Genomic DNA, 19,937 nt, shown 5'->3' on the forward strand with positions numbered 1-19,937 from the left:
AATAATTAAATCACTATAGAAAGATGCAGTCCATAGAGCAAAAGCAACGAACCAAAGAAGATTTTTAGTTCATAGGCCTTTTCAATTTTTTTGTAGAATTGATAACTCACAATGAAAAGATTAAAAAAATTGTAAAAATAATAAATTCACTATAGAAAGTGTGAGTTCATAGAGCAAAAGCAACGAACCAAAGAAGATTCTTAGTTCATAGGCCTTCACTGTACGATGTGTGAGTTTTTTCGGTTATAAATCATTCAGGCAAAACAAGAACTTCCCGCTCCAGCCATAAATACGAAACGACAGAAACTTGTTCCAATTTACAAATTGATATCTTACCAGCCCGAGCTTCGGAGTCGTTGTGCAATTTATTTCTTTTATGAAGAATCCTAAAGCAATGACTCGACGAAGATGAAGAATAAAAGCAACCCATCAACCGCAGTGCCATCAAATGCATCACAAGTGAGGTTCCGTTTTTCATCCGTCGCCGGGAAGATGGACCGTCGCACGGGAGAAGAATAAGACATCTAACGCAGGCATAGAAGCGTACAAACACACACACAGACACACGCATGCTGATAAGGCCGTGAGCGTTGGGATTATCAAATCTTCAAAATGTAATCCCCGTCGTTGGCGTGGTGAATGGAAAATGTCACTTTACAACCGTGCATAATAATTTTACCGTCTCATATCTTTTGCTGTGAAACTCCGAGCATCGTGCGTCTACCAACACTTCTCGAGCTCGAGCTACAACGACATCTTCGACCGCCGAAAAAGTACTTCCGAGTGTTGTTTGGTGTCTGTTTATTTTTTTTTTCTCCCTCGCCGGTTTTTATTATTTATTTTTGCGTGATGCTTTACAACAGTTTGAGAAGCCCGTGTTGTGACAAAATTATGTATCCATGGCGAGGGAAATTCCGTGAAAATCTCCATCCTACGGGGAAGAGCTTCCTCGATCAACAAAAAGGAAGTAGCTTGTTCTTTTGTCCCGTTTCGATGGATGGCAGCTACCCGTTGTTGTTGGACTCGTTTTTACACTTATAAAATATTACATCACACGCGTAAGACAATGGCGAGGCACAAAAAAAAACAAGAGAATTACACGCATGGCATGTCGAATGAATGGATGAGTAGCGAGCACCGACGAGTTGTGTCGAGCGAGACAAAAGGGATAACATTTTATTGCAACCACCAAAGTGCATTATTTCGCCCTCTTAGCAGTGGTAAAAAAAGAATTTACACATTATGACAATCGTAAAACTTTTCCCTCACGCTCTGCAGATGCAGTCAACCTTGCCGTGTCAACGTGACCGGGGGTTTTCCCGTTTCGGGAACCCATGGGAAGACCGAGTGGCTTGACGTTGGAGTGCTTTTAAAAAGGGCACCGAGCGGAAGGAATAATAAATCGACCGAGCGCGTGGAAAAAGGAAAGAAAACCGTACAAATTTTGCGAAGGGTACAAGTCAGAATCATGTCGCAGATGGAAGAAGATTCTAATCTAGTTCCTCAAGAATCGTAAAATAAGATTCAAGCTATTGACTTTAAGTGCGTGACCTATTTTGGTACGCAGAATGAGTTGGTTTTTGTCTGGTTAGGGGTTAATTTGTTTGATGGAAAATCTCTTTGTTTAATTCAAATTTTCTTCTTGTAAAAATTTAATTTTAATTTACATTACATTTTTTACACTTTTACATGAGATGTTTTTGGTTTCGTTTAAAAAAATGGCTCTGACATGATTTTCCTAACAAGTTACCGGATACAGCGGTAACGAAAGACGCTTGCGTCATTGTTTTCCCTTCCTTGCCAGATCCATTACCGGACCCACGGGTGCATCGAAAGTGTCGTTAGCTGCAGATGCGATTGCTGTTTTTCATACTCACATGACACGGAAGGTTCGGCCCGACGCAAACAACTGCATTCACCGTTGGCGTGGAAAGCTAACACGCTAGAAGATGCTGAACTTTGTAATGGCGAAGGAAAGCCCCGGTCCATCGGTGACGGTGACAATCCCGGGAGAGTTTAGCGTGATGCTCCCTCGCCCGGGTGTTGTTGCCAAGCCAATGGATAAACAAGCCAAGAAGGACGGTTCCACATCCCCACGATGTCCTTCGGGGTGTTTCGAATCCGAAGCGATGATCTTCCCGCAGGTGGTGAGGTGGTCGGTGTGCATCGCTGGGGATTTAATGTTGACGTCGTTATTGGTTGCAAGAAAGTGGGCTGATAGTGGGCCAACTCTTTCGTGAGCAAGAGCACGGACGCCTCACCACCTTCCACCGGACAACGAACTCCAAAGCAAACGCACCGAACTGGCTAACAAACTGCTTCGAGGAGAAGTGCTGCGTTGGCGTCGATGGGAAAAGCTTTCAAACATTCAATCGACGCCGGATAGATACGCAAACACCAGCACGAGGGCACCTTCACACGGTGGGCTGATAGATGGTAAAGATTTGGATAGAGTAAGTTATTTAAAAACCCTTTGGTTTTCGTATTTTAAAGCTGATTTTGTTAATAGTTTCACTTATTTCGCAACATAATGAATACTCTCATAAGTTATATTTATTTTATTACATTTGTTTCGTTTTCTTTCGGATACTTTTTTTTGTGTTCCTTTATGGTCAACGTCCATCCTTTGATAACTAATTTTGTCCAGTTTTCGAAAGTATCACACCAGCGTTGCGCAAGCAAGATGGTTATGATGGCGCTCGAAGCGAAATGAAATCGCTGTTTACATCGTCCTCTGATATTCATGGTTACGGTATGACCAACACCATCAGCGCTGAACGGCGGGAAAGCTCGCCCGTCTATCGGTAAGACGACGATCGTTTCTTACCAGTTTTTTCTTTCCTTCTCTTTTCCATTTTTCCATTTTTAATCGGACGCTACCATGCCATACCAAAAGAAAGTCTCCGTCGTTCGGGGAATTGCGTCTTTCATCGACGCCGGTGTTGAATGGCGTTCGAACGTTGGGGGGAAGTAATGTGTCGTGGGAATGAGGGGAGAAAAATATACAAGTCTCACAAGACGCTACACATAGGAGGGATTTTTGCTCCCACTTCCAAGCCCCGGCCCCGGCGGAAAGCACGCCCGAAGCAACGATGGCGCATTGTCGAGAGCAAGCTTTTAATGAGGTCCTTCACCTTCGCCTCAGTTGAATGGGTCTTTGGCGAGAATGTACAAGCGATAAATAGAAGATTGTTAAAGCGTCCAGCGTGCTGTTCGTGGGTGGGAGGATGCCAAACGTCTTCGGTTGACGAGGAGGGGTGGCGGATGAAGGAAAAGTCAATAACTCTGTCTGGTTTGATATTAATAGCTGAGATGGCGAGAATGTACTTTTGGATTATCATTAGTTATTAATTATGAATCTAAAATTAAACGAGCGCCACTGGAAAAGCTTGAAAGCAACGTTTAATGGCACATTGCTGGTTTTTCCATTTTTATTTAAAGCTAACTGTATTTGAGAATGGATCTTTGTTCATTTATTGTTACAAAGTATAGAATAGTAGAAGGTTAAATCAAAACAGAGAATAAGTAAATTGTTTTGTGCTGCTTCGGATCCCAGAGGAAATGCTTCATCTTTTATTTACCGCTGGCTGAAAATCCTTCAAAATATTTTATTCGAAACGACAATTGACATTGATAAATTTAAACTCACATTGTAGGACTGTCACTGGAATAAATGTTAGATTTTATTGAAGAGGAATGATAGAGGCGATCAAAGTGAAAACATTAGCTATTATTTACTTGTTCTTGAGAACCGTTCTGTCAGTTTTTTATCTAAAGATTGATTTTAACACCTGTTTCAATGTCTCTTTCGAGAAGTTTTCACAAAATAATTCGCTTTTATTTCAATTGTATTTGAATGACAGTTTTGTTTTATGATTTTCAGTCATTCTTCCATTACTTAATATGATGATGATGATGAGACCACCTCCTGATAAGATATTTCAAGAGTAATACCATTGCCAGTAGAGTTGTAGACTCTCACTTTTTTATTCACCTTTTCCCGTCATCAATGCAAGTATCATCGCTAGTCAAATCCCTTTTTGTCCTAAACCTATGTTTTCTTTATTAGTATATACCGTCCCAAACACATTTTGATGGGTGACATTGCTGACATTGTTCAATTAAGCTCTAATGCGGAAACCTAAGTACGAAAAGGGTTGATATAAAATTACGTGCTAGCTCCTAAATACTGTTTGCTGTTGATAGAAGAAACAAAAAAATAAACGCTTTCCATGTCATAGCTCCATGCTCCACTGGTTCGTTGTTGTTTTTTACTGTCACTGGTCACTTGAAATTGGCACTTGGGGTTGCGTTTTTGCATGCAGAAGAAAATTCCACCTGATCCATCGATGACATTTAGCGCCTGTTCATGGCCTCCTCCTCGCGCTTCAACGCCTGGACCAGGACGATTCCCAGCACGCCATTGCAGGTCTGCGGTGTGGAAAAAAGAATCGTTCGAAAAGGTTAGCCCGATGAATGTTTAATACACTCCTCGACGATCGAGCACTTACATGAACGGCGGCCAGAATCATCGCCATAATGGCGGCCCACACCGACTTGTCCTCCAGGAACCAGGTCAGCTCGTTGACGCACCCGTTGAAGAACGCATTGCCACTGACGGTGTCACGGCACTCCAGGGGCAGCGGCTGGCGCATCACCATGTAGTCGTTCGGTCCGTCCGCACCGCAGCATCCAATCTGTGTGTGCGAACGCAGGATAAGGAACCAAAGAAGATAAAAAATATATTAGCTCTACTTAGTGATCGACAGCAAAATGTGTGTGTGGAAAGGGAGGAAAAACATGAGTGCCGTAGGCGAAAGAAATGAACCCAATTTCTGGCCAGTGTCCCTTCTTTTTTGCGTGCCCATTTCTCCACACACACACACACACATTCGGGCCGGCGCCGGAAGGGTCGGAGAAAAATCATCATTAGTGTGACGCACCCGGGAGTGTCCGAGTGAATGTCCGCTGTGGTTCTGACCCCCCCTGGGGAGGGAAAACCATTGCTGGACGGAACGCATTTGTGTCTTAATTATGCAGCCTCCCCATTGCCGGAGCGAATCATTTACGCAGAGGGTCGCCGAACGAAATGAAAGCAAACGAGTCCTTACTTTTGGAAATGAGAAAGTGAAATGAGATTGCTTTTGGCGATGGGGGAAAGGATACAAAAGGAACTCAATGCCGGGGACCTGCTGTGATTTGAAGTGAAAGGATACATAAACCACGAAGCAGGTTCTTTGATAAGAGAATAATGATTTCTTTTCGTATGCGGTCGCTGATGAAAATTGCTCGGAACATTCATTCGAAGATAAAAAGTGATGTGACGTTTCTTTTTGACAACAAATCCTTAGGCGCAACATGGTGTCATATTTTTCTGATACACGTGAAACATTGAGCTTAAATTTCATATAGACATGTTTGACTGGTTCGAATTCCGCTCGTTCAACGTTGCGCCCGAAGCTTTCGAATGTCCTCAATTTCAAGCGGAACGCTTGACGACCACAATAGTCGACATAATTGAGCGAAAGGGAAGCGTCAATGAAGGATGGCCACGGGAGCAGACGGGATCGGATTGATTGCCGATCGATCGAGCAGAGCGTGGACCGTTCCAGTGTGTTCCAAAACAAATATCCATTAAAGGCTCACATTTCGAAGCATTAATTCCAGCGTTTCCCGGAGGAGTTTGCTTCGGAAGCAAATTGCAGGAAACCCGGCAACGGGAATCGAGGGAAGAATGGTGTTTGATTTCAATAATGGATTAATGAACTGTGTCGTCCCCATTTGCACCAGAAACCGAAGCCCAACTTTCCCGACTCGTTTTTTTTTCTGGGGAACTTGGTGGGGAAAAGTGGAAACGATCGTCAATCATTGCCATTCCATCGGTTGGCAGTTTTGTTAGGACTTTCTTTTAGTTTGAATTTGTGTAACCATTTGTCAACGTGGGAATGGGGAGAAGTGGGAATTGAAAAACGAATCGAATACACTTACACTCTCCTGGATCAGCTTGAGGGCGGCCGACGAGTGCGGATGCTCGGAGGTGACGATGAAGCGGAGCATCGTCTCCCGAATCAGCGGCTGGATGCTGGAGTTCATCGTCGAGTAGTCCAACAGGATGGCCGAACCGATGACGGTTAGCAGGAACAGAAAGACCTGCGTACCGATGAACTGCAAAACAAAGAGGAAACATTTCGTTAACAGGATGCCGGAATGAGCGAAAAATGTGTTGAAACTTGAAATAAAGTAAAACCGAAAGATGTATGTCATTTGTGACGATTATGTAACGGGAAATAAATTATCGTTTCACGTCCTCGTCCTTTTGAAATAATTGCGCCGAATTAACAATTGAAGGCACACACAGTTTCCACAGAATTTCCACCACAGCATCAATTAACTTCACGTTCGACACAATCATCGAGGTAAGAACAAATTGAAGCCCTCATCACCGGTGCCTGTCAGGCGTTTGCAATAAGTCCGCTCGTCGGATTGATAGTCCTTTGCGCTCGGTTTCCACGAAACCATTGAAATGAAAAATTAATTACCCTCCGCTTATCAATTACGATCGAAGCCTTCCCATCGCTCGAAAACTCAACAATGTTGTCTCCTTTTACCAACGAGCGTGCGATTTGATGAAAATTGCACAATTACGAACCTGATTAAGCCATGTAACGGGGCCGATTATCTTGCCACTCTGGCAAACATCCGTTACCGCTGTCGCTGCAACCTTCGTCCGCACTTCTCCCGGTCGGATCATGTCGGTCGATTAAAATACAATCGTCCCATTCCGCTTCGATTGGGAAGTTGGGAACTGTTTTTTATTTCGTAGTGATTTTCTCATCGTGTTATGTTTTCATTCACATGAAGTGAGGAGCTTGGGTTTCAATTGTGGAAAGGATGTTGGAAATGAATTGTGTTAATTATATGATGAACGAGAGTGTTGATATATGTGGAAGTAATTGAAAGTGAATTATTTTTGTTAAAAATAAAAAATAGAGGAAAGGCTTAAAATTTTACCTTCCTCTTTTGTTACAAAGCTCATGACGTAAGATTTCGTATCTTGAATGATTAATGTACCTTTACAAAATACTTTTGAGTGTTTAAAAATCAAAAATACTTATAAAACATGAATCAAACATAAAGTGAACATTAAACAACATGGAACCTGCTTCTAGGTGTAATAAAACACACAAAAAGTGAATAATTGACTTCCCAATCAACCTCCTATTCACTTCCAATTTCATGCAAATAATGAGTAATTCAACAATTCCTGTTCATATTTCCCGGATTTGTATCGCGTGATTCTTAACCTATTTGATACCCTTTTGTGTGCCTGGTGCGTGAAAATAATGATTGTGCAAAGTGGTTGCAAGGTTCTAGACCTCAGTATCGTTATGAATAGGTTAGTGAACGTTGTGAATTTCACGAACGGGGGTCTTCACTAGGAAAAATGGGGCGCGAGCAGAGTTCTTGAGAAAAATGAAAATTCCACTCGAGCGGCGCAAACACTATAATCGAGCCCGAATAAAACCAACGCTGAATAGACTGATTGAACACACGCCTCAATGGACTATCGAGGCATTGAAGGGAGTGGACGAAATTACAGGTGCAGTCTGGGGATCGCAGCTGGGACTCGTGTGGAACAGTCGATAAAAAATTCAATCAACTACGGCCATTCAATATTTGCTTAGAGACCCGATGTTCGTGGCATGACGTGCAAGGGGTAGGAACGAAAGGGAAACAGAAAAAATATGTACACAGAAAAAAAGAAAAATATATACGTAAAAGCATTGACCACTCTTCGAGGCTTTTGCACGAAACGAAATGCAATTTAGCTCGCTTCGAGTCAATAGGTTTAGCGTAATCAACTAGGTCGGTTGTTATTTAGTGAATAGAAGAACCAACAAAAACCACCATTAGCTCGAATAATTTACAATGAAGTCAAGCACGTGGTTTACAAAGAATGCATTAAAAATAACCTATTCATGAGTTTCAGTTGTTGGTAGGTAAATATTTGTAATACTCAGTTAAGTGCATGAGATTAAAAACATAAACCGATAGGAGCATCGATTCATCACATCAGAATTGTATTATGGCATTATACACTTTGACTGATCTGTTTTGGTACTTTTCCCAATTCATATTTGATAGTTGCCTTTTTTTAGCAAGCAAGCAGATGAATTAGAGAAAACTTTTCATAACCAGTTTACCCTTATATAACATCATTTTTGTGCTGCTACAAAACATTTACATCTAATATTTCTTTCAGTTCCATCTCTTCAATCAAGCTTAACTTAATAATAAACTAAATTTAGCAAATGCCGTAGGTTGTCGGTTTGAATATCGTAGCAAGTTTCCATGCGCTCTATTTACCTTGAAAGACATTCAAAGGATCTTTCCGTTACGTTGGCTTCCGTTGTTGTCATGAACCGGAGAGCTTTGAAATCCAGGTGGGTTGGACTGGACGAAAAATGTAACCAAGCTCGAGCCAGAAACGATTGCAAATGAAGCAGCTTCCTTTGGCAGGAAGGGTAGTGATATTTCTATAAATTATGTTACTACATCAAAGCGCAACGTCCTTCTCACGGGGAAACCTTTGAGTGATCGATGGAAGGCAACGAGAAACCTCGAAGAAACGGTGCGCTTCAATACGTTTACCGTTTTGCAACGACGGGGGCTTTTCTTTATTGCTGGTTCATCATTATACAACGCTTCGGTTCGGTTTCGTAACTTGGCCAGCGATCCCCAGCAACCCAACGGTCGATGTCCTTGTCCTACTCCTATCTCCTATTGCTCCCTCTTTTTCTTTCCTAGTTGCTGGAAAAAGAGTCCTATGGTCCTTTGCCATCAAAGCGGAATTTCGGTCTCCTCACGAGTGACACAATTTGCTGAAGCTTTTCCTTGTGACGCTCGCCCACGTCGAGGTTCTGCTTAAGGAAGTTCACCTCGTCTCGGAGGATTTCAATAACTAAGGTAAGATGGCTGCCATTGGCAGGGCTGAGAGGACGTCGCTTGCAGCAATGAATAAGCAACGAGTCCTTCTGAAGCTAAGTTCCGTTCGAACCCGGTGGGGAAAGAAAAGTCACCGGCCTACCTACTTCCATTATCGGAGGCTTAGGAAAAAGCCTTCGGAGGTGTTGGTATGAGTGTGTGCGATGTAATATTCTATCAATTTCCTGCCCGGGTCTAAATTATTGACCATGAGGTGACGTTAGGCCAAGATGAAAGTGCATTCCGAAGAGTGTTTGCTCGAAGGAAAGTGGTTGTTATCATGTTGGAGAAAATAGGAGAGACTGTCTTGACCTTTCGGAACCACATGTTGCAGTCTTCAAGAGTATAAAGTGGGAAGATTCTACTACATGTTTCACATCAATACACGTTGTAGTGGTAAACTGGTAAATAATTGAATAATATATTCCATTTTAAGTGCTCAGATGCACATAAACATTACAACTCATGGAATGTATGAAGGGGAACAATTATTCTTCTTAGAAGGCCTGTCAAACGACACTGAATGTTCATTTTATTAAATTAAGTACAAACAACACCTATGTTCTAAATGATGTTTTATCATATTCTTTTCTATGATGTGTTAGTCCTGATAAACCTCTCCGCAAATCAACTGTATCATTTTCTAGCTTTCTAAACAGGGTGTGTATGAAAGCGATCAGCTCATCTATGGCTCTTATTTACCACTCCTTCTCACAAAGCAGTTTCTTCCCGGATCGGAACGGATTGAACCTGTGGCTCGTAAACGCAATCACCGTGCGGCAAATCTTTTCATTTCCGGCAGCCTTCAAACCACGTGGCAAGATGCTTTTCTCCCGAGTGGAAAGGACCGAAGGGTCAGCATTAACATGAAGGTTGTAGGAGAGTAGAGCCGCCCAAAGAATGGAAAAAAGAAACAAGAACTGTGACCAAGGCATTTCGATGATTGTTGCGATCCTTAGCTTCATTTCAGTGGTTAGTAATGTTGAGGAAAGGCAACGGAAAGAACCACCGGAGAAGGAGGATAAAAAGGTTTTCCACCGACTATCTCCATCGCCCAAGGCAATGCGACGAAAAACCCGTTGCGGTATCTGAGATGTGGACATTTTCCGGACGAACCGACCGTGGAAAGACACGATGATACCGATCCGAAAAGCGTGGAGAAACGTTTTGGTCGAGCCTCGAAACAAGTTGGAGTTGGAGTTGCCCGAAGGTCCGCTTTTTTTCTTCCCGGTGTTCATTTCTCCGCCGTTGTTCAATCCGTCTCAATCTTCCAGGGAACGATGAAGCCTACACGAGGCCATCGCGGTGGTAAGCGGAAACATTCTGCAAACCGAGTGGAAATTCTTCAGCCTCTCTAGTTGACATTCCGCCGGAGGGTTTCCCGTGTTTTTTTTTTTCCCGGCGCTTCCGAAGCTCGCGGTTTGCGGCCGAATTTCGGATAGGAAGCTGATCATGCCATCATCGGTCCGGCCGCCTTTCGGGCAGCAAATGAAAACGACATTGCCTTTTCCTCGTCCAGTCCTCGGGGGGGTTTTATTTTCTCCCACTTTTCTGATCTCTCTTCCATGTTGTCTCTGCCTTTTGCTCAACTGGTGTTCCCATCCCACGCCAGAAATGACCCAAGCGTGGTCAAGGCACAGGAAGAGGCGTCCTGATTCGCTGCTACTTGGTTGGTTCATTTTTCACTCTCTCCTGCTCTCGCCCTCTATCGTACGTCTCGTTTTCCTCCCCCCTCCCCTTGACTCGAACCGGATGTTATGAAAACCAATTTCCGTGATGTGATTGGAAATTTTTGCCATTTTTCATCATCGCGCCCGCACGCCACTCGGTCGTCGACCGATTTGTCGCCAGCCTGGTCGGCCTTCCCCTCCCGTCCTGTGTGTGTCCAATTTTCACTTGGGACGGTGTCATTTTATATTTTTTCGATTCAATCACGTCCCTTTTCTTCGATCTTAAACCGAACATTTTTATTCAGAGCGTCTATTGTCCCTGCTAAAGGAAAAGGATGCAAAATGACTCCAGTTTGATGGCGGGGACAAAGGAAGGGAGAGTATGTCCGTTCCAGGATCGGACTCGAATCGGTTGCACGATTTTCTTCTGCCTTTTCCACGTGTTTCCCGTGCAGGTTCATCGGTCAACCCGTCTGACAACTGCTCATTATTCATAAATCCATTTTGAAAAGTTAATTAATTAATCATCGTGCATCCAGACGTGACTGTTTGCTCGTACGTGACGGTGTTCCGTGTATTGGAGCTTCCCGAAACCAATACCATCCGGGCCAAATGGTGTTCAGACGGTTTCGAAACCCATCGACTAAGAAAAAGGAAAGTGTTCTCATCGAGTTGTTTATCAGTGACATGCTTTAAAATAGTTCTTCATATGATGTTCGTTTACATCGTTTTGTTGGATCAAAATGTATTCCACTATGAATTTTGATTTTTCCAGTATAAACAAGTACCCTTTTGTATTCCAACCTTTTAGTAAATTGCTTGTCCTTCGGAGAAATAGAAACCGTTGTATCATAGCACGCCCACTTGCACGAAAACCTCGTGTTAAACGTCTTCGTACCTTATGGTGATTTCGATTTGTTTTTCTTTCTCGATGTGAGTAGGCAATAACTTTCAAAGAATAGCAGAATTGCAAAGTTTGATATTGATAGAAAACGCTATGAGACACAATACGCTTTTTCTTGTTGCTCTTTTTAACAATTGTTTAAACACAAACCAATCTTGTGCTTTCATTTTGAAAAATTATTCACTTTTCCACTTTGCCAATGTCTTACAAGTTATACTATATTTTACTACTATTCTTTCTACCTTTCTTATAAATAATTTGTATTTTTTTTTTGTTTACTTGTCTTTGCTTTAAGACCAAAGTCTCCATTGAGTGAATCAATCAAATCTTATTAGCTTATACCAATAAAAATATATCTTTAAATTGAGTTGGCCAAGTTTTTCCTATCCTATTCTCTTTGTCGTTACAATTGTTGCTGGAAACCCAAACAAACATATGGTGGGAGGCCACAAAACTTATTTCATATTTATATTGAAACGAGCACCGTGATCCTTACAAGTATGCTCTTGAAAAGAGTGATCTTCTGAAAAGAATTGCACCGGAATCTGGGAGGAAGAGATCGGTGAAGCGATTTGAAATCCGATGGTTGCATTTGTCCACATGACAGTGGTCAATGGCAACAAAGAACAACTTGGTCTCCCTTAGCTTCAAGACTTTTGAGCAGAATTCCCATATATTCCCTCGGTTTGGGTTGGATCACATGCAAAATATTTCATGACCGACTGAAGACAGTTTGTTGTGTTCAATCATGGGTCGAATAATTCTATCACAATCTGCTGCCTTTTCCAAGCGGACGCTCCTCGTCGTGGGGTCCCGGCGGAAGGGGAAATCTCAAGTTAGACAGCTTGCTTTATCACCGGCTTCGAGGTAAAAGTCATTCCAAGTCCGGCCTGAACTTTGACCGGTTCCAAGAAACCAACCCAACGGCGGGTAACTAACCAAGCAAACAGGCAAACAAACGAGCCACGGTTGACCAGTTGGCCGGTCGGTGTAAATTGTCCAAACCACAGCAAACTATGTCTCTGCACAGGAAGAGGAGGGGGGTGCTTCAGGATGGGGGGAGAGTTATGATATAATCAGCATGTTTATAACCTTCCGACGGACACTCCGGGAGTCACCGCTGGGCAGCGCCTGTTATCCCCCGGTAAGTTTGACTTTCTTCGGTGGTGTTTATTTTCCCAGCGTTTATGCTTCACCGGTCGGTCGGTGGTTTGGCAACGGCGTCGGAGTTGAATCGGTGTCGGTTGCGTGCGGACACGGGTTCTTGGCGTGTGTTTGCACAGATGTTGCCCAAGGAGTTGCATACCGAGTGTTTCTGAGGAGTCAAAGCCCGTCACGAGATTTGAGGAGGGTCTTAAAGCAAGACGGATTATTAACGAACTTTGATGGTTTGAATTTAATCATTCGAATGAGGTACAAAACCTGCTTAAGCTTTCTCAAAGAGATTCTTGTTTTTATTTCAACATGAAAAATAACAAGACAAACCAAAAACACACGATTTCCACTTTAATTTAGATTATATTGCAAACAACGTTTGCAAAACAATCCAACGGTGGGTTCAGAAATATGGAGAAATTAATAAAACAACATCCATCGATTCACCAAAACCCAAGAAAAGCTCCAATCCACGGTAAGTGGTTCAAACAAATGGAACAACTCCCACCAGGATACCCGTTTTTCGGAAAGACGCTCGTCCCGATGAGAAAGTTTAAATTACTTTGGTCGAATGCATGCATGGGAAATACGGTGCAAATGCATGAGTGATGCTTTCCTTCGCATCGTACTCCTTACTTGCTCGATTGGTTGATGGAATTCTGCTGAGCATTTGTTGTGAGATATATGGATTGGAGGTAAAATCCTATCACTTTGCAACGCAAAATGGAATCGATGGTTTCGCAGAAAAGAGCATAAAAGAGGGCATCGAAACGTACCCCACATTTTTGCATAGTTGTTAGGTAAACATAGCATCTGCAGCATTTCAGTGTTGAGGATGATAGAAAACAAAAGCGAAAGCATCGATGCACTTATGGAAAGCTTACACAGCTTCTCTGTTACTGGAGTAAGAACCCTATCCTATGCAAAACTGATGCTAGCTTTATAGGATGCGCTGGCGGTCCTGGATCGATTGGTTTTGGAGAAAGTGGAGGTGAATCTCAATCTGATCCACAAAATATTCCAATGCTATTTGCTTATAGTTCTTAAACAAGCAATGCCTTAATTTGATCGTGCGTATTGATACTTCGACTGATTTGGAGGTGTTTCGTCATTTTAAAAAGAATTTTTAAATTCTGAACTGATTTCCCGTAATCTAATGAAATTTTTGAATGTATTTTACATTCTCGTCGCATCAGCAAACATTTGCAATTAATTTTCAACGTTAGCGGATATCGGATCGGATATCATTAGAATAGAGAATAGGATTAACGAAAAGGGAATTAGGAACTAAGTCAAATGAATTATAAAGTAACGCGAATGAACAATATTTGACAGATTAATAAACAGTAGCAAACTGGAGCTCAAAGTGTGAGGTTTTAATTGCACAGCAGGAAGACCATCCGAAAATACATACAGAGGTGTTTCGTCAATTTGAAAAGAACTTTTAAAAACTGAAGTGAAGGTTTTTTGCAAATGTATATGAAATTTTTAAATGCATTTTAAATTCTCGTCGCCTCAGCAAACATTTGCAATTAATTTTCAACGTTAGCGATCGTTTCACTCAGTTTAACTGCGGTATCGAACGATTTCACTTGCGGTGATAATGATTTCGATGTGCAGTGTTCTGGATTTTCCTCTCCAATAATTTTCTCGCTTTACCAAGCAGCACTGGCAAGCGTCATGGCAACCGAGCGGCGACACGAGTTTGTGCAGTCTATACGACGGCAAAGCGATGCAGAATGCAGCGGAACAAAAACATTTTCCAGCTCCACTAATGGCAAGGATGTTTTTCTCAACGCGGTGAATAAAAGGTGAAAGTAGAGCTCTTCCCAGCTAACGACAATTGCGTCACACTTTCGGTGAACCACCGGCAGTGAAAAATCAAAGAAAAATGTGAGAAACTCGGGGCAACCAAAGCGTCAAGAATATAAGCTTCTGCTCGGAAAAAAACACACAAACAAAACGGTTCATTATAGTTGCCGAGCCTTTGCCGGTGTTTTTCTCGCTCGTTTTCCGGGGAGAGATTCTGCAGCTTCAACCGTCGATGCTCGACCTCGACACTTCTCCCATTGGCGCACGGCGAAAGCAATTAAAGTTATGCGTTTGGTCGCGTTCTGGTTCGCGCCGTTACCTCCTGCAGTTAAGATTGTAATCTCCGCTGGCACAATTGCTCGCCGTCTGGGAAGGATCTTGTAGTGTGCAAAAAAGTGTGCTGCTGCTGCGCATAAAAAGAAGAAAGCCAACATCAAACCGGATGGAAATGAGGGGGGCCGGAAAAGCCGGGATGCGCAAGTGCCCGGCCATTATCATAACAAAACAGGGCGCCAAGGATTCCGCTCGCATCGGTTAGTTCGGTTGGATGATTATTGAAATTGGTTTCCCATCCGACGTCCGAACCCCAAAACTGTCAGCTGCAAAGCACTTCACGGAGGAGACAAACCCGGCCAGGGGTCGTTTCTGGTTGTCCGGCAAAGTCGGGGGGGGGGGGGGCGTTCGGGGTGAGGGTTTTTCTTTGTCTTAGCCAACAAAAGTATTTCCACAACTCATGGCAGGACTCGGACTCGCTCCTGCACCGAAGCGGAAACGGGACTTCCTACATTATTCATGCTTTAATTGACACCGAAGTGTCATGTTGTGTAAGTTATAATTTTTTTCCGGCCCTTTAAGACGCTGGGGAGCGAGGGGGGGGGGGGGGAATCATGGGAAGGAGAGCCAAGACAAACCTTCGAACAAAATGGGACGATAGTTTCGATCCGATGCCATCGGCCGGGGCCCTTGTTCCCAACCTCAGTGCACATGCTTGGGTCTCACAGTGGCATTACTTGCGCGGCATTTGTCCCCCCCCCCCCCTCGGGATGGGAAAACTTTCCTCTCACCACGAACCGACGTCAGAAAGTTCCACGAAAACCGCATCGCAACCGCATCCCGGAACCAATTCCGAAGCCCGTCAACCGCACGACTTAGCGCTTTTCCGGATTTGGAACCGACGGAGGAGGGAAAAACCCAGCAGATGACACCGGGAACCGGCCAATCAGCTGTCGGTGACGCAGTCGGTGACAGTTTGGCGTGGCGAGTTCCTCGCCGCTGGACTCCGTTGATTCATTATTCACCGCAGTCGAAGGCAAAAGACGCGTGGGCCGGCTTTCATTGGAGCTGTCAGTACCAGCGGCAACAGCGACGCTTGACGATTTGTTCTGTGGGTATGTGTGTGTGGGATTGTGTCGGAAAATTGTGCCTGTCACTAGGGAGTCTTTGTTTCCCGACGTTGGACGTCGAGTGGAAATAATTCAGTGCAGTTCGATTGTATGTCGCCTACAGAAATGAGCTGTTTTGAGAAAGTTTCTTACGGGTGGGAAATCTTTGTTTTTAATGCTTGTAGGAACTATTTTGCCACAAGTGTATGATGCAGCATCTATATTACAACATATTATAACAAATTCTTCGAAGATCGAAGATTATAATCGTTTTCAAATAAAAAATGAGAATAAATACTTAGAACAAATTAAAACAGAAGAGTGTACTTACCAGATACAGAGCGGAGGAGTGTTCCATCAGCGCGGAGCAGCAACCGAGGAAGGAGAAAATCATGACCAACGCACCGGCGGCGATCAGTATGTACACACCGATGTAGTACTCGTACACATTCAGGATGGCAATCCATTCGTCGAAGCCGGGCTCGGCACGGATGAAGATGGTGAACGCAAACAGACCGGCACCGACAATCTGAAATATTCGATCACAAGAAAAAATAATAAGAAAGAGAAAAGCGAAACCACACACCCAAATCGAATGATTGCTGTCGAGCAACGGAGAAGAAATGGGCAAGAGAAGTGTAAAATGGTTTGTAAGAAGCTTTTCCTAGCTCCGTTTGATACAAACCATACCGATACGGTTGGCAAAGCAAGGAAATAAGGAAGAAAACCTGGAAAACGGGAAACCCCCACGCAAGACATACCTTTTGCAAGCACAAGTGGAGCGAAGCAGTCGTAAAACGAATGATTACGTGTAACGGAGAGCAGGAAATCATTTGAATTTCACTGACCGAACCATGCGCTTCCGGTTTCTGCAATTTGCATCATTCAATAGCAGCACAAAAAAAAACCTTTCCTCTCACTGTTCGCCCCACGTTGCATTGTTTTATTGTAAAAAAATCCCTTCCCCACACACATACACACACTCACACGCTTGGCATGTACCATCGTGAACAACCAGGCGCCTCCATCATCGGGGTATTTTTTTCTCGTTTCGTTTCGAAAACCACCGGGCGCCTCCATTGGCAATCGGGCGAACCACAAGCAGGCAACCGTTAAACAACAATACGATTTATCTCCATGTCTTCCCACAATAAGCTATCGAGGTCGGGGGAAAATTCGTAGTGGTTTTCGGGAGATTGTATCGGTTTTTGGTCGATTTTTCCTTCGGAAACCTCGAAATTTGCACCCCCGGAACACTTGCCGGTGCAAGAAAAGCGAGAACATTATGTAAATCAGCATGAACTGTGCATTTGTGTGGCTCTTTTTTAAACAAATGATAGTTTCTATCCATAACAGTTTGCCGGTCGGTAGTTTTCCTTTTTCCTGCGTTTCACAGCCGTTTTTGTTGTTCGTTTTTTTTCCAAACGAAATACCCTCAAAGAAAGGCTACTTTCCTTTGTTTTGTTTTTTTTGTAACTGATGCACTGGTGTTTGCATTGCAGCTACGTACACGGCGGACAAATGGAAGCCCAGTGCGTCCCACGCCAGCGAAAGGACATTGCTTTTCAATATCCATTGACAGCGCTGGTGGGCGGTCCACTTGCGAGCGAACCACTTTGTTCGCAGGCCACAAGCTGCCATTCTGCATGCCGAGTGTTGAGTGTAATTCTCCATTTGCTTTTACCGAAGTGGTTCCGTTCGATGGTTCCGCCAAACGGCTATCAGTATGCTACTCGTTGCAATTTGTTTACAGCCAATGCATAAAATGGTCTTAAACGTGGAGAAAATGTGTTTGTAAGGTGGTGAGCAAGAATACAATATTTATTACCGCAGCTGGAACGTGCTCAAGTGTGATGCAATAAAAGCAGCTTTTTCGTTAGAATGTTACAAAGCCACGTAAAGAGTAAATAAAATGTTACTAAGCTAAAAGGTAATAACCAAACTATGTAACTTTGGATTGGAAAATTAATACATGATAAAATTTTGTTTTGTTTCTACCGGAAAAAAACTTATTAACGGTCCAAGTGAAACATTTTAATTAGAAAAAAGTTTCAAATAGCCAGAATTAATTTACCCACCTTTCCAAAATAAAAGTTAAATTAATTTTCACACACGATCTGGTTATTCATAACTAGAAATAAATTGAAAAACACCCTGCATGGTTTGAGCCACTTAAGCCTCCGGTATAAATACAACCCCACGATCGCGCGGTTGATTAAATTTAAATACGAAACCGATGCGAGTCACCTTCACTATGCAAAACTAACGTCGGCTGATGATTATCTGAAACCACTCCATCCACCTCACAAGCTCCATTTCCCGTTCTGCCGCCTTATCGACGTTCATTTCATTGATGGTGGGGAGGGAGGGTCGGATTACTCCGAAAGAAAATCAAACATCAGACCACACAAACTGGAGGGCCGTGCCGTTGGACCTCATTTCCTATGCATTGAAAAGGGAAAGTTTTGTGTCGAATTTTTAATCAACTTTTAAATTATCATTCTACCACTCAAAATCCAGACCCGAATGCCAGCTGAGACGCACGCAACCGGGGGAGGGTGTGGTTGTGGGACACAAAGAATGTGTTTGTGTGCTGAAGAACTTGATTCGCTGGTGATCCTGTCGGTACGTGTGTCCGTAGTAGATTGTGAGGATTTAACAAATGTTCACTGGTTTGCTGATAAACTTTTCTCACGCAGACGGCTTTCGGGGCCGGAAAACGGAGAAGAAAACTCGCCAAACGCAATCAGTCATAGCCGAGGCTCGGGTCCGTTCGGAAGCGGAATTTCCCTCGCTTCTCATTTACATTCATCGCACAGCGCGGCTTCGGGGGGAGGTTCGGTGTGATGCCGTCGGGATTCATCTGGCCCGTAATAACATCATCCGCTTTTCACGCTGTACATCAATGCCGACGGCATCACACACGTCCCCCGACCACGATGTGTGTCCTTTTCCAGTGGCGAGTCCTTTTTTCTTCCATTTCTTTATCCAACCGGCAGACGGATCCCCCCCAGTCCTTAATCCTTCGGGAGCTCAATTATTCGTATATTTATCTCTTCACTCGAGGCGAACGCAAGAAGCGCGGGATGAAGATGGAGATCTTTTGTGACCGCTAACGGTTTGGGAAAGTGCGGCGCGAGAGAACGCCAGGAGGAAGAGACCCACGAGGACCTCCAGGGCAACCGAAAGTCCACATGGAGACGCTGAACCCTTTCCAACACTCCGACACTCTCCGTTCCTTCATCGTGAAGCTTTTCCACTGGGAAAAAATAAGGCAAAATCGAGAAAGTGGCCTGAAAGGGAAAATGTAACGCTCGGATAATATAAATTTCACATCACACATTCTCACTCTACACCCCTCCCCCACTCCTCTCCGTCGCCTGTCTTGGGGGAATTGAAAGGAAACCCGGAGATGTTCAGCCCTTCAGGGTGACCAACGAATCGGCAGGACATCGGTCCATCGGTGACCCTCGGAGGGCTCGCCCTTTTTTTTCTCCCCATTCCCCGTCCGATGGGACAAAGATAACCTTCCCCACGGTGGTGGTGGAAATGGTGAAAAGTTATTTTATTTAATAGAACCGACGGGCGCCGAATCGGCCCCCTTCCCTTCAGCTTGGAAGCTTGGAAAAATGGCCCCAAGGAGTGTGGGACCAAATTTCACTAATAAATTCCAGACACATCACCATCACACCACACACACACACGCACACGATGTGAATGAGGATTTTTACGAAGGAAATTCCTCTCAACACGAGGTTATTGGTGTTCTATGTGTGTTTCCCTTTTTTTTTTACTGTGTGTGATTTGCTTTGTTTGGGGTATTCCATTATCCAGTTCAACTCCTTGCAGCTTTTTGGTGCGTGGTTGTGTGGAGGGAAAGGGAAGGGCGGTGGTTCAGGATGGTTTGACAAATGAATGGCATCTTTTCGGGGCAACTCGAAAGGAGCGAACGTCCATCGACATCAACTTCATCAGCATGTCGCGTGCTTCCGTGTTCCAACACTTGTCGAACGTAGGAAAATGTTTTCT

General features: G+C 43.7%; 1 protein-coding gene across 1 annotated transcript in view; it reads right to left on the bottom strand.

Moving 5' to 3' along the window:
- Positions 1-4,356: 4,356 nt before the first annotated feature.
- LOC131288290 (tetraspanin-2A) overlaps positions 4,357-19,937 on the bottom strand; it is a 40,634-nt gene continuing 25,053 nt past the window's right edge. Inside the window, exons 2-5 of the mRNA XM_058317410.1 lie at positions 16,240-16,437; positions 5,989-6,165; positions 4,512-4,697; positions 4,357-4,431 (exon numbers count right to left, since the gene is read on the bottom strand). Of these exons, the coding sequence (XP_058173393.1) occupies positions 4,357-4,431; positions 4,512-4,697; positions 5,989-6,165; positions 16,240-16,437 (636 nt within the window). The remainder of the gene's footprint in view (positions 4,432-4,511; positions 4,698-5,988; positions 6,166-16,239; positions 16,438-19,937) is intronic.

Source organism: Anopheles ziemanni, chromosome 3 (genome assembly GCF_943734765.1).
Source record: "Anopheles ziemanni chromosome 3, idAnoZiCoDA_A2_x.2, whole genome shotgun sequence".
NCBI classification, from domain to species: domain Eukaryota; kingdom Metazoa; phylum Arthropoda; class Insecta; order Diptera; family Culicidae; genus Anopheles; species Anopheles ziemanni.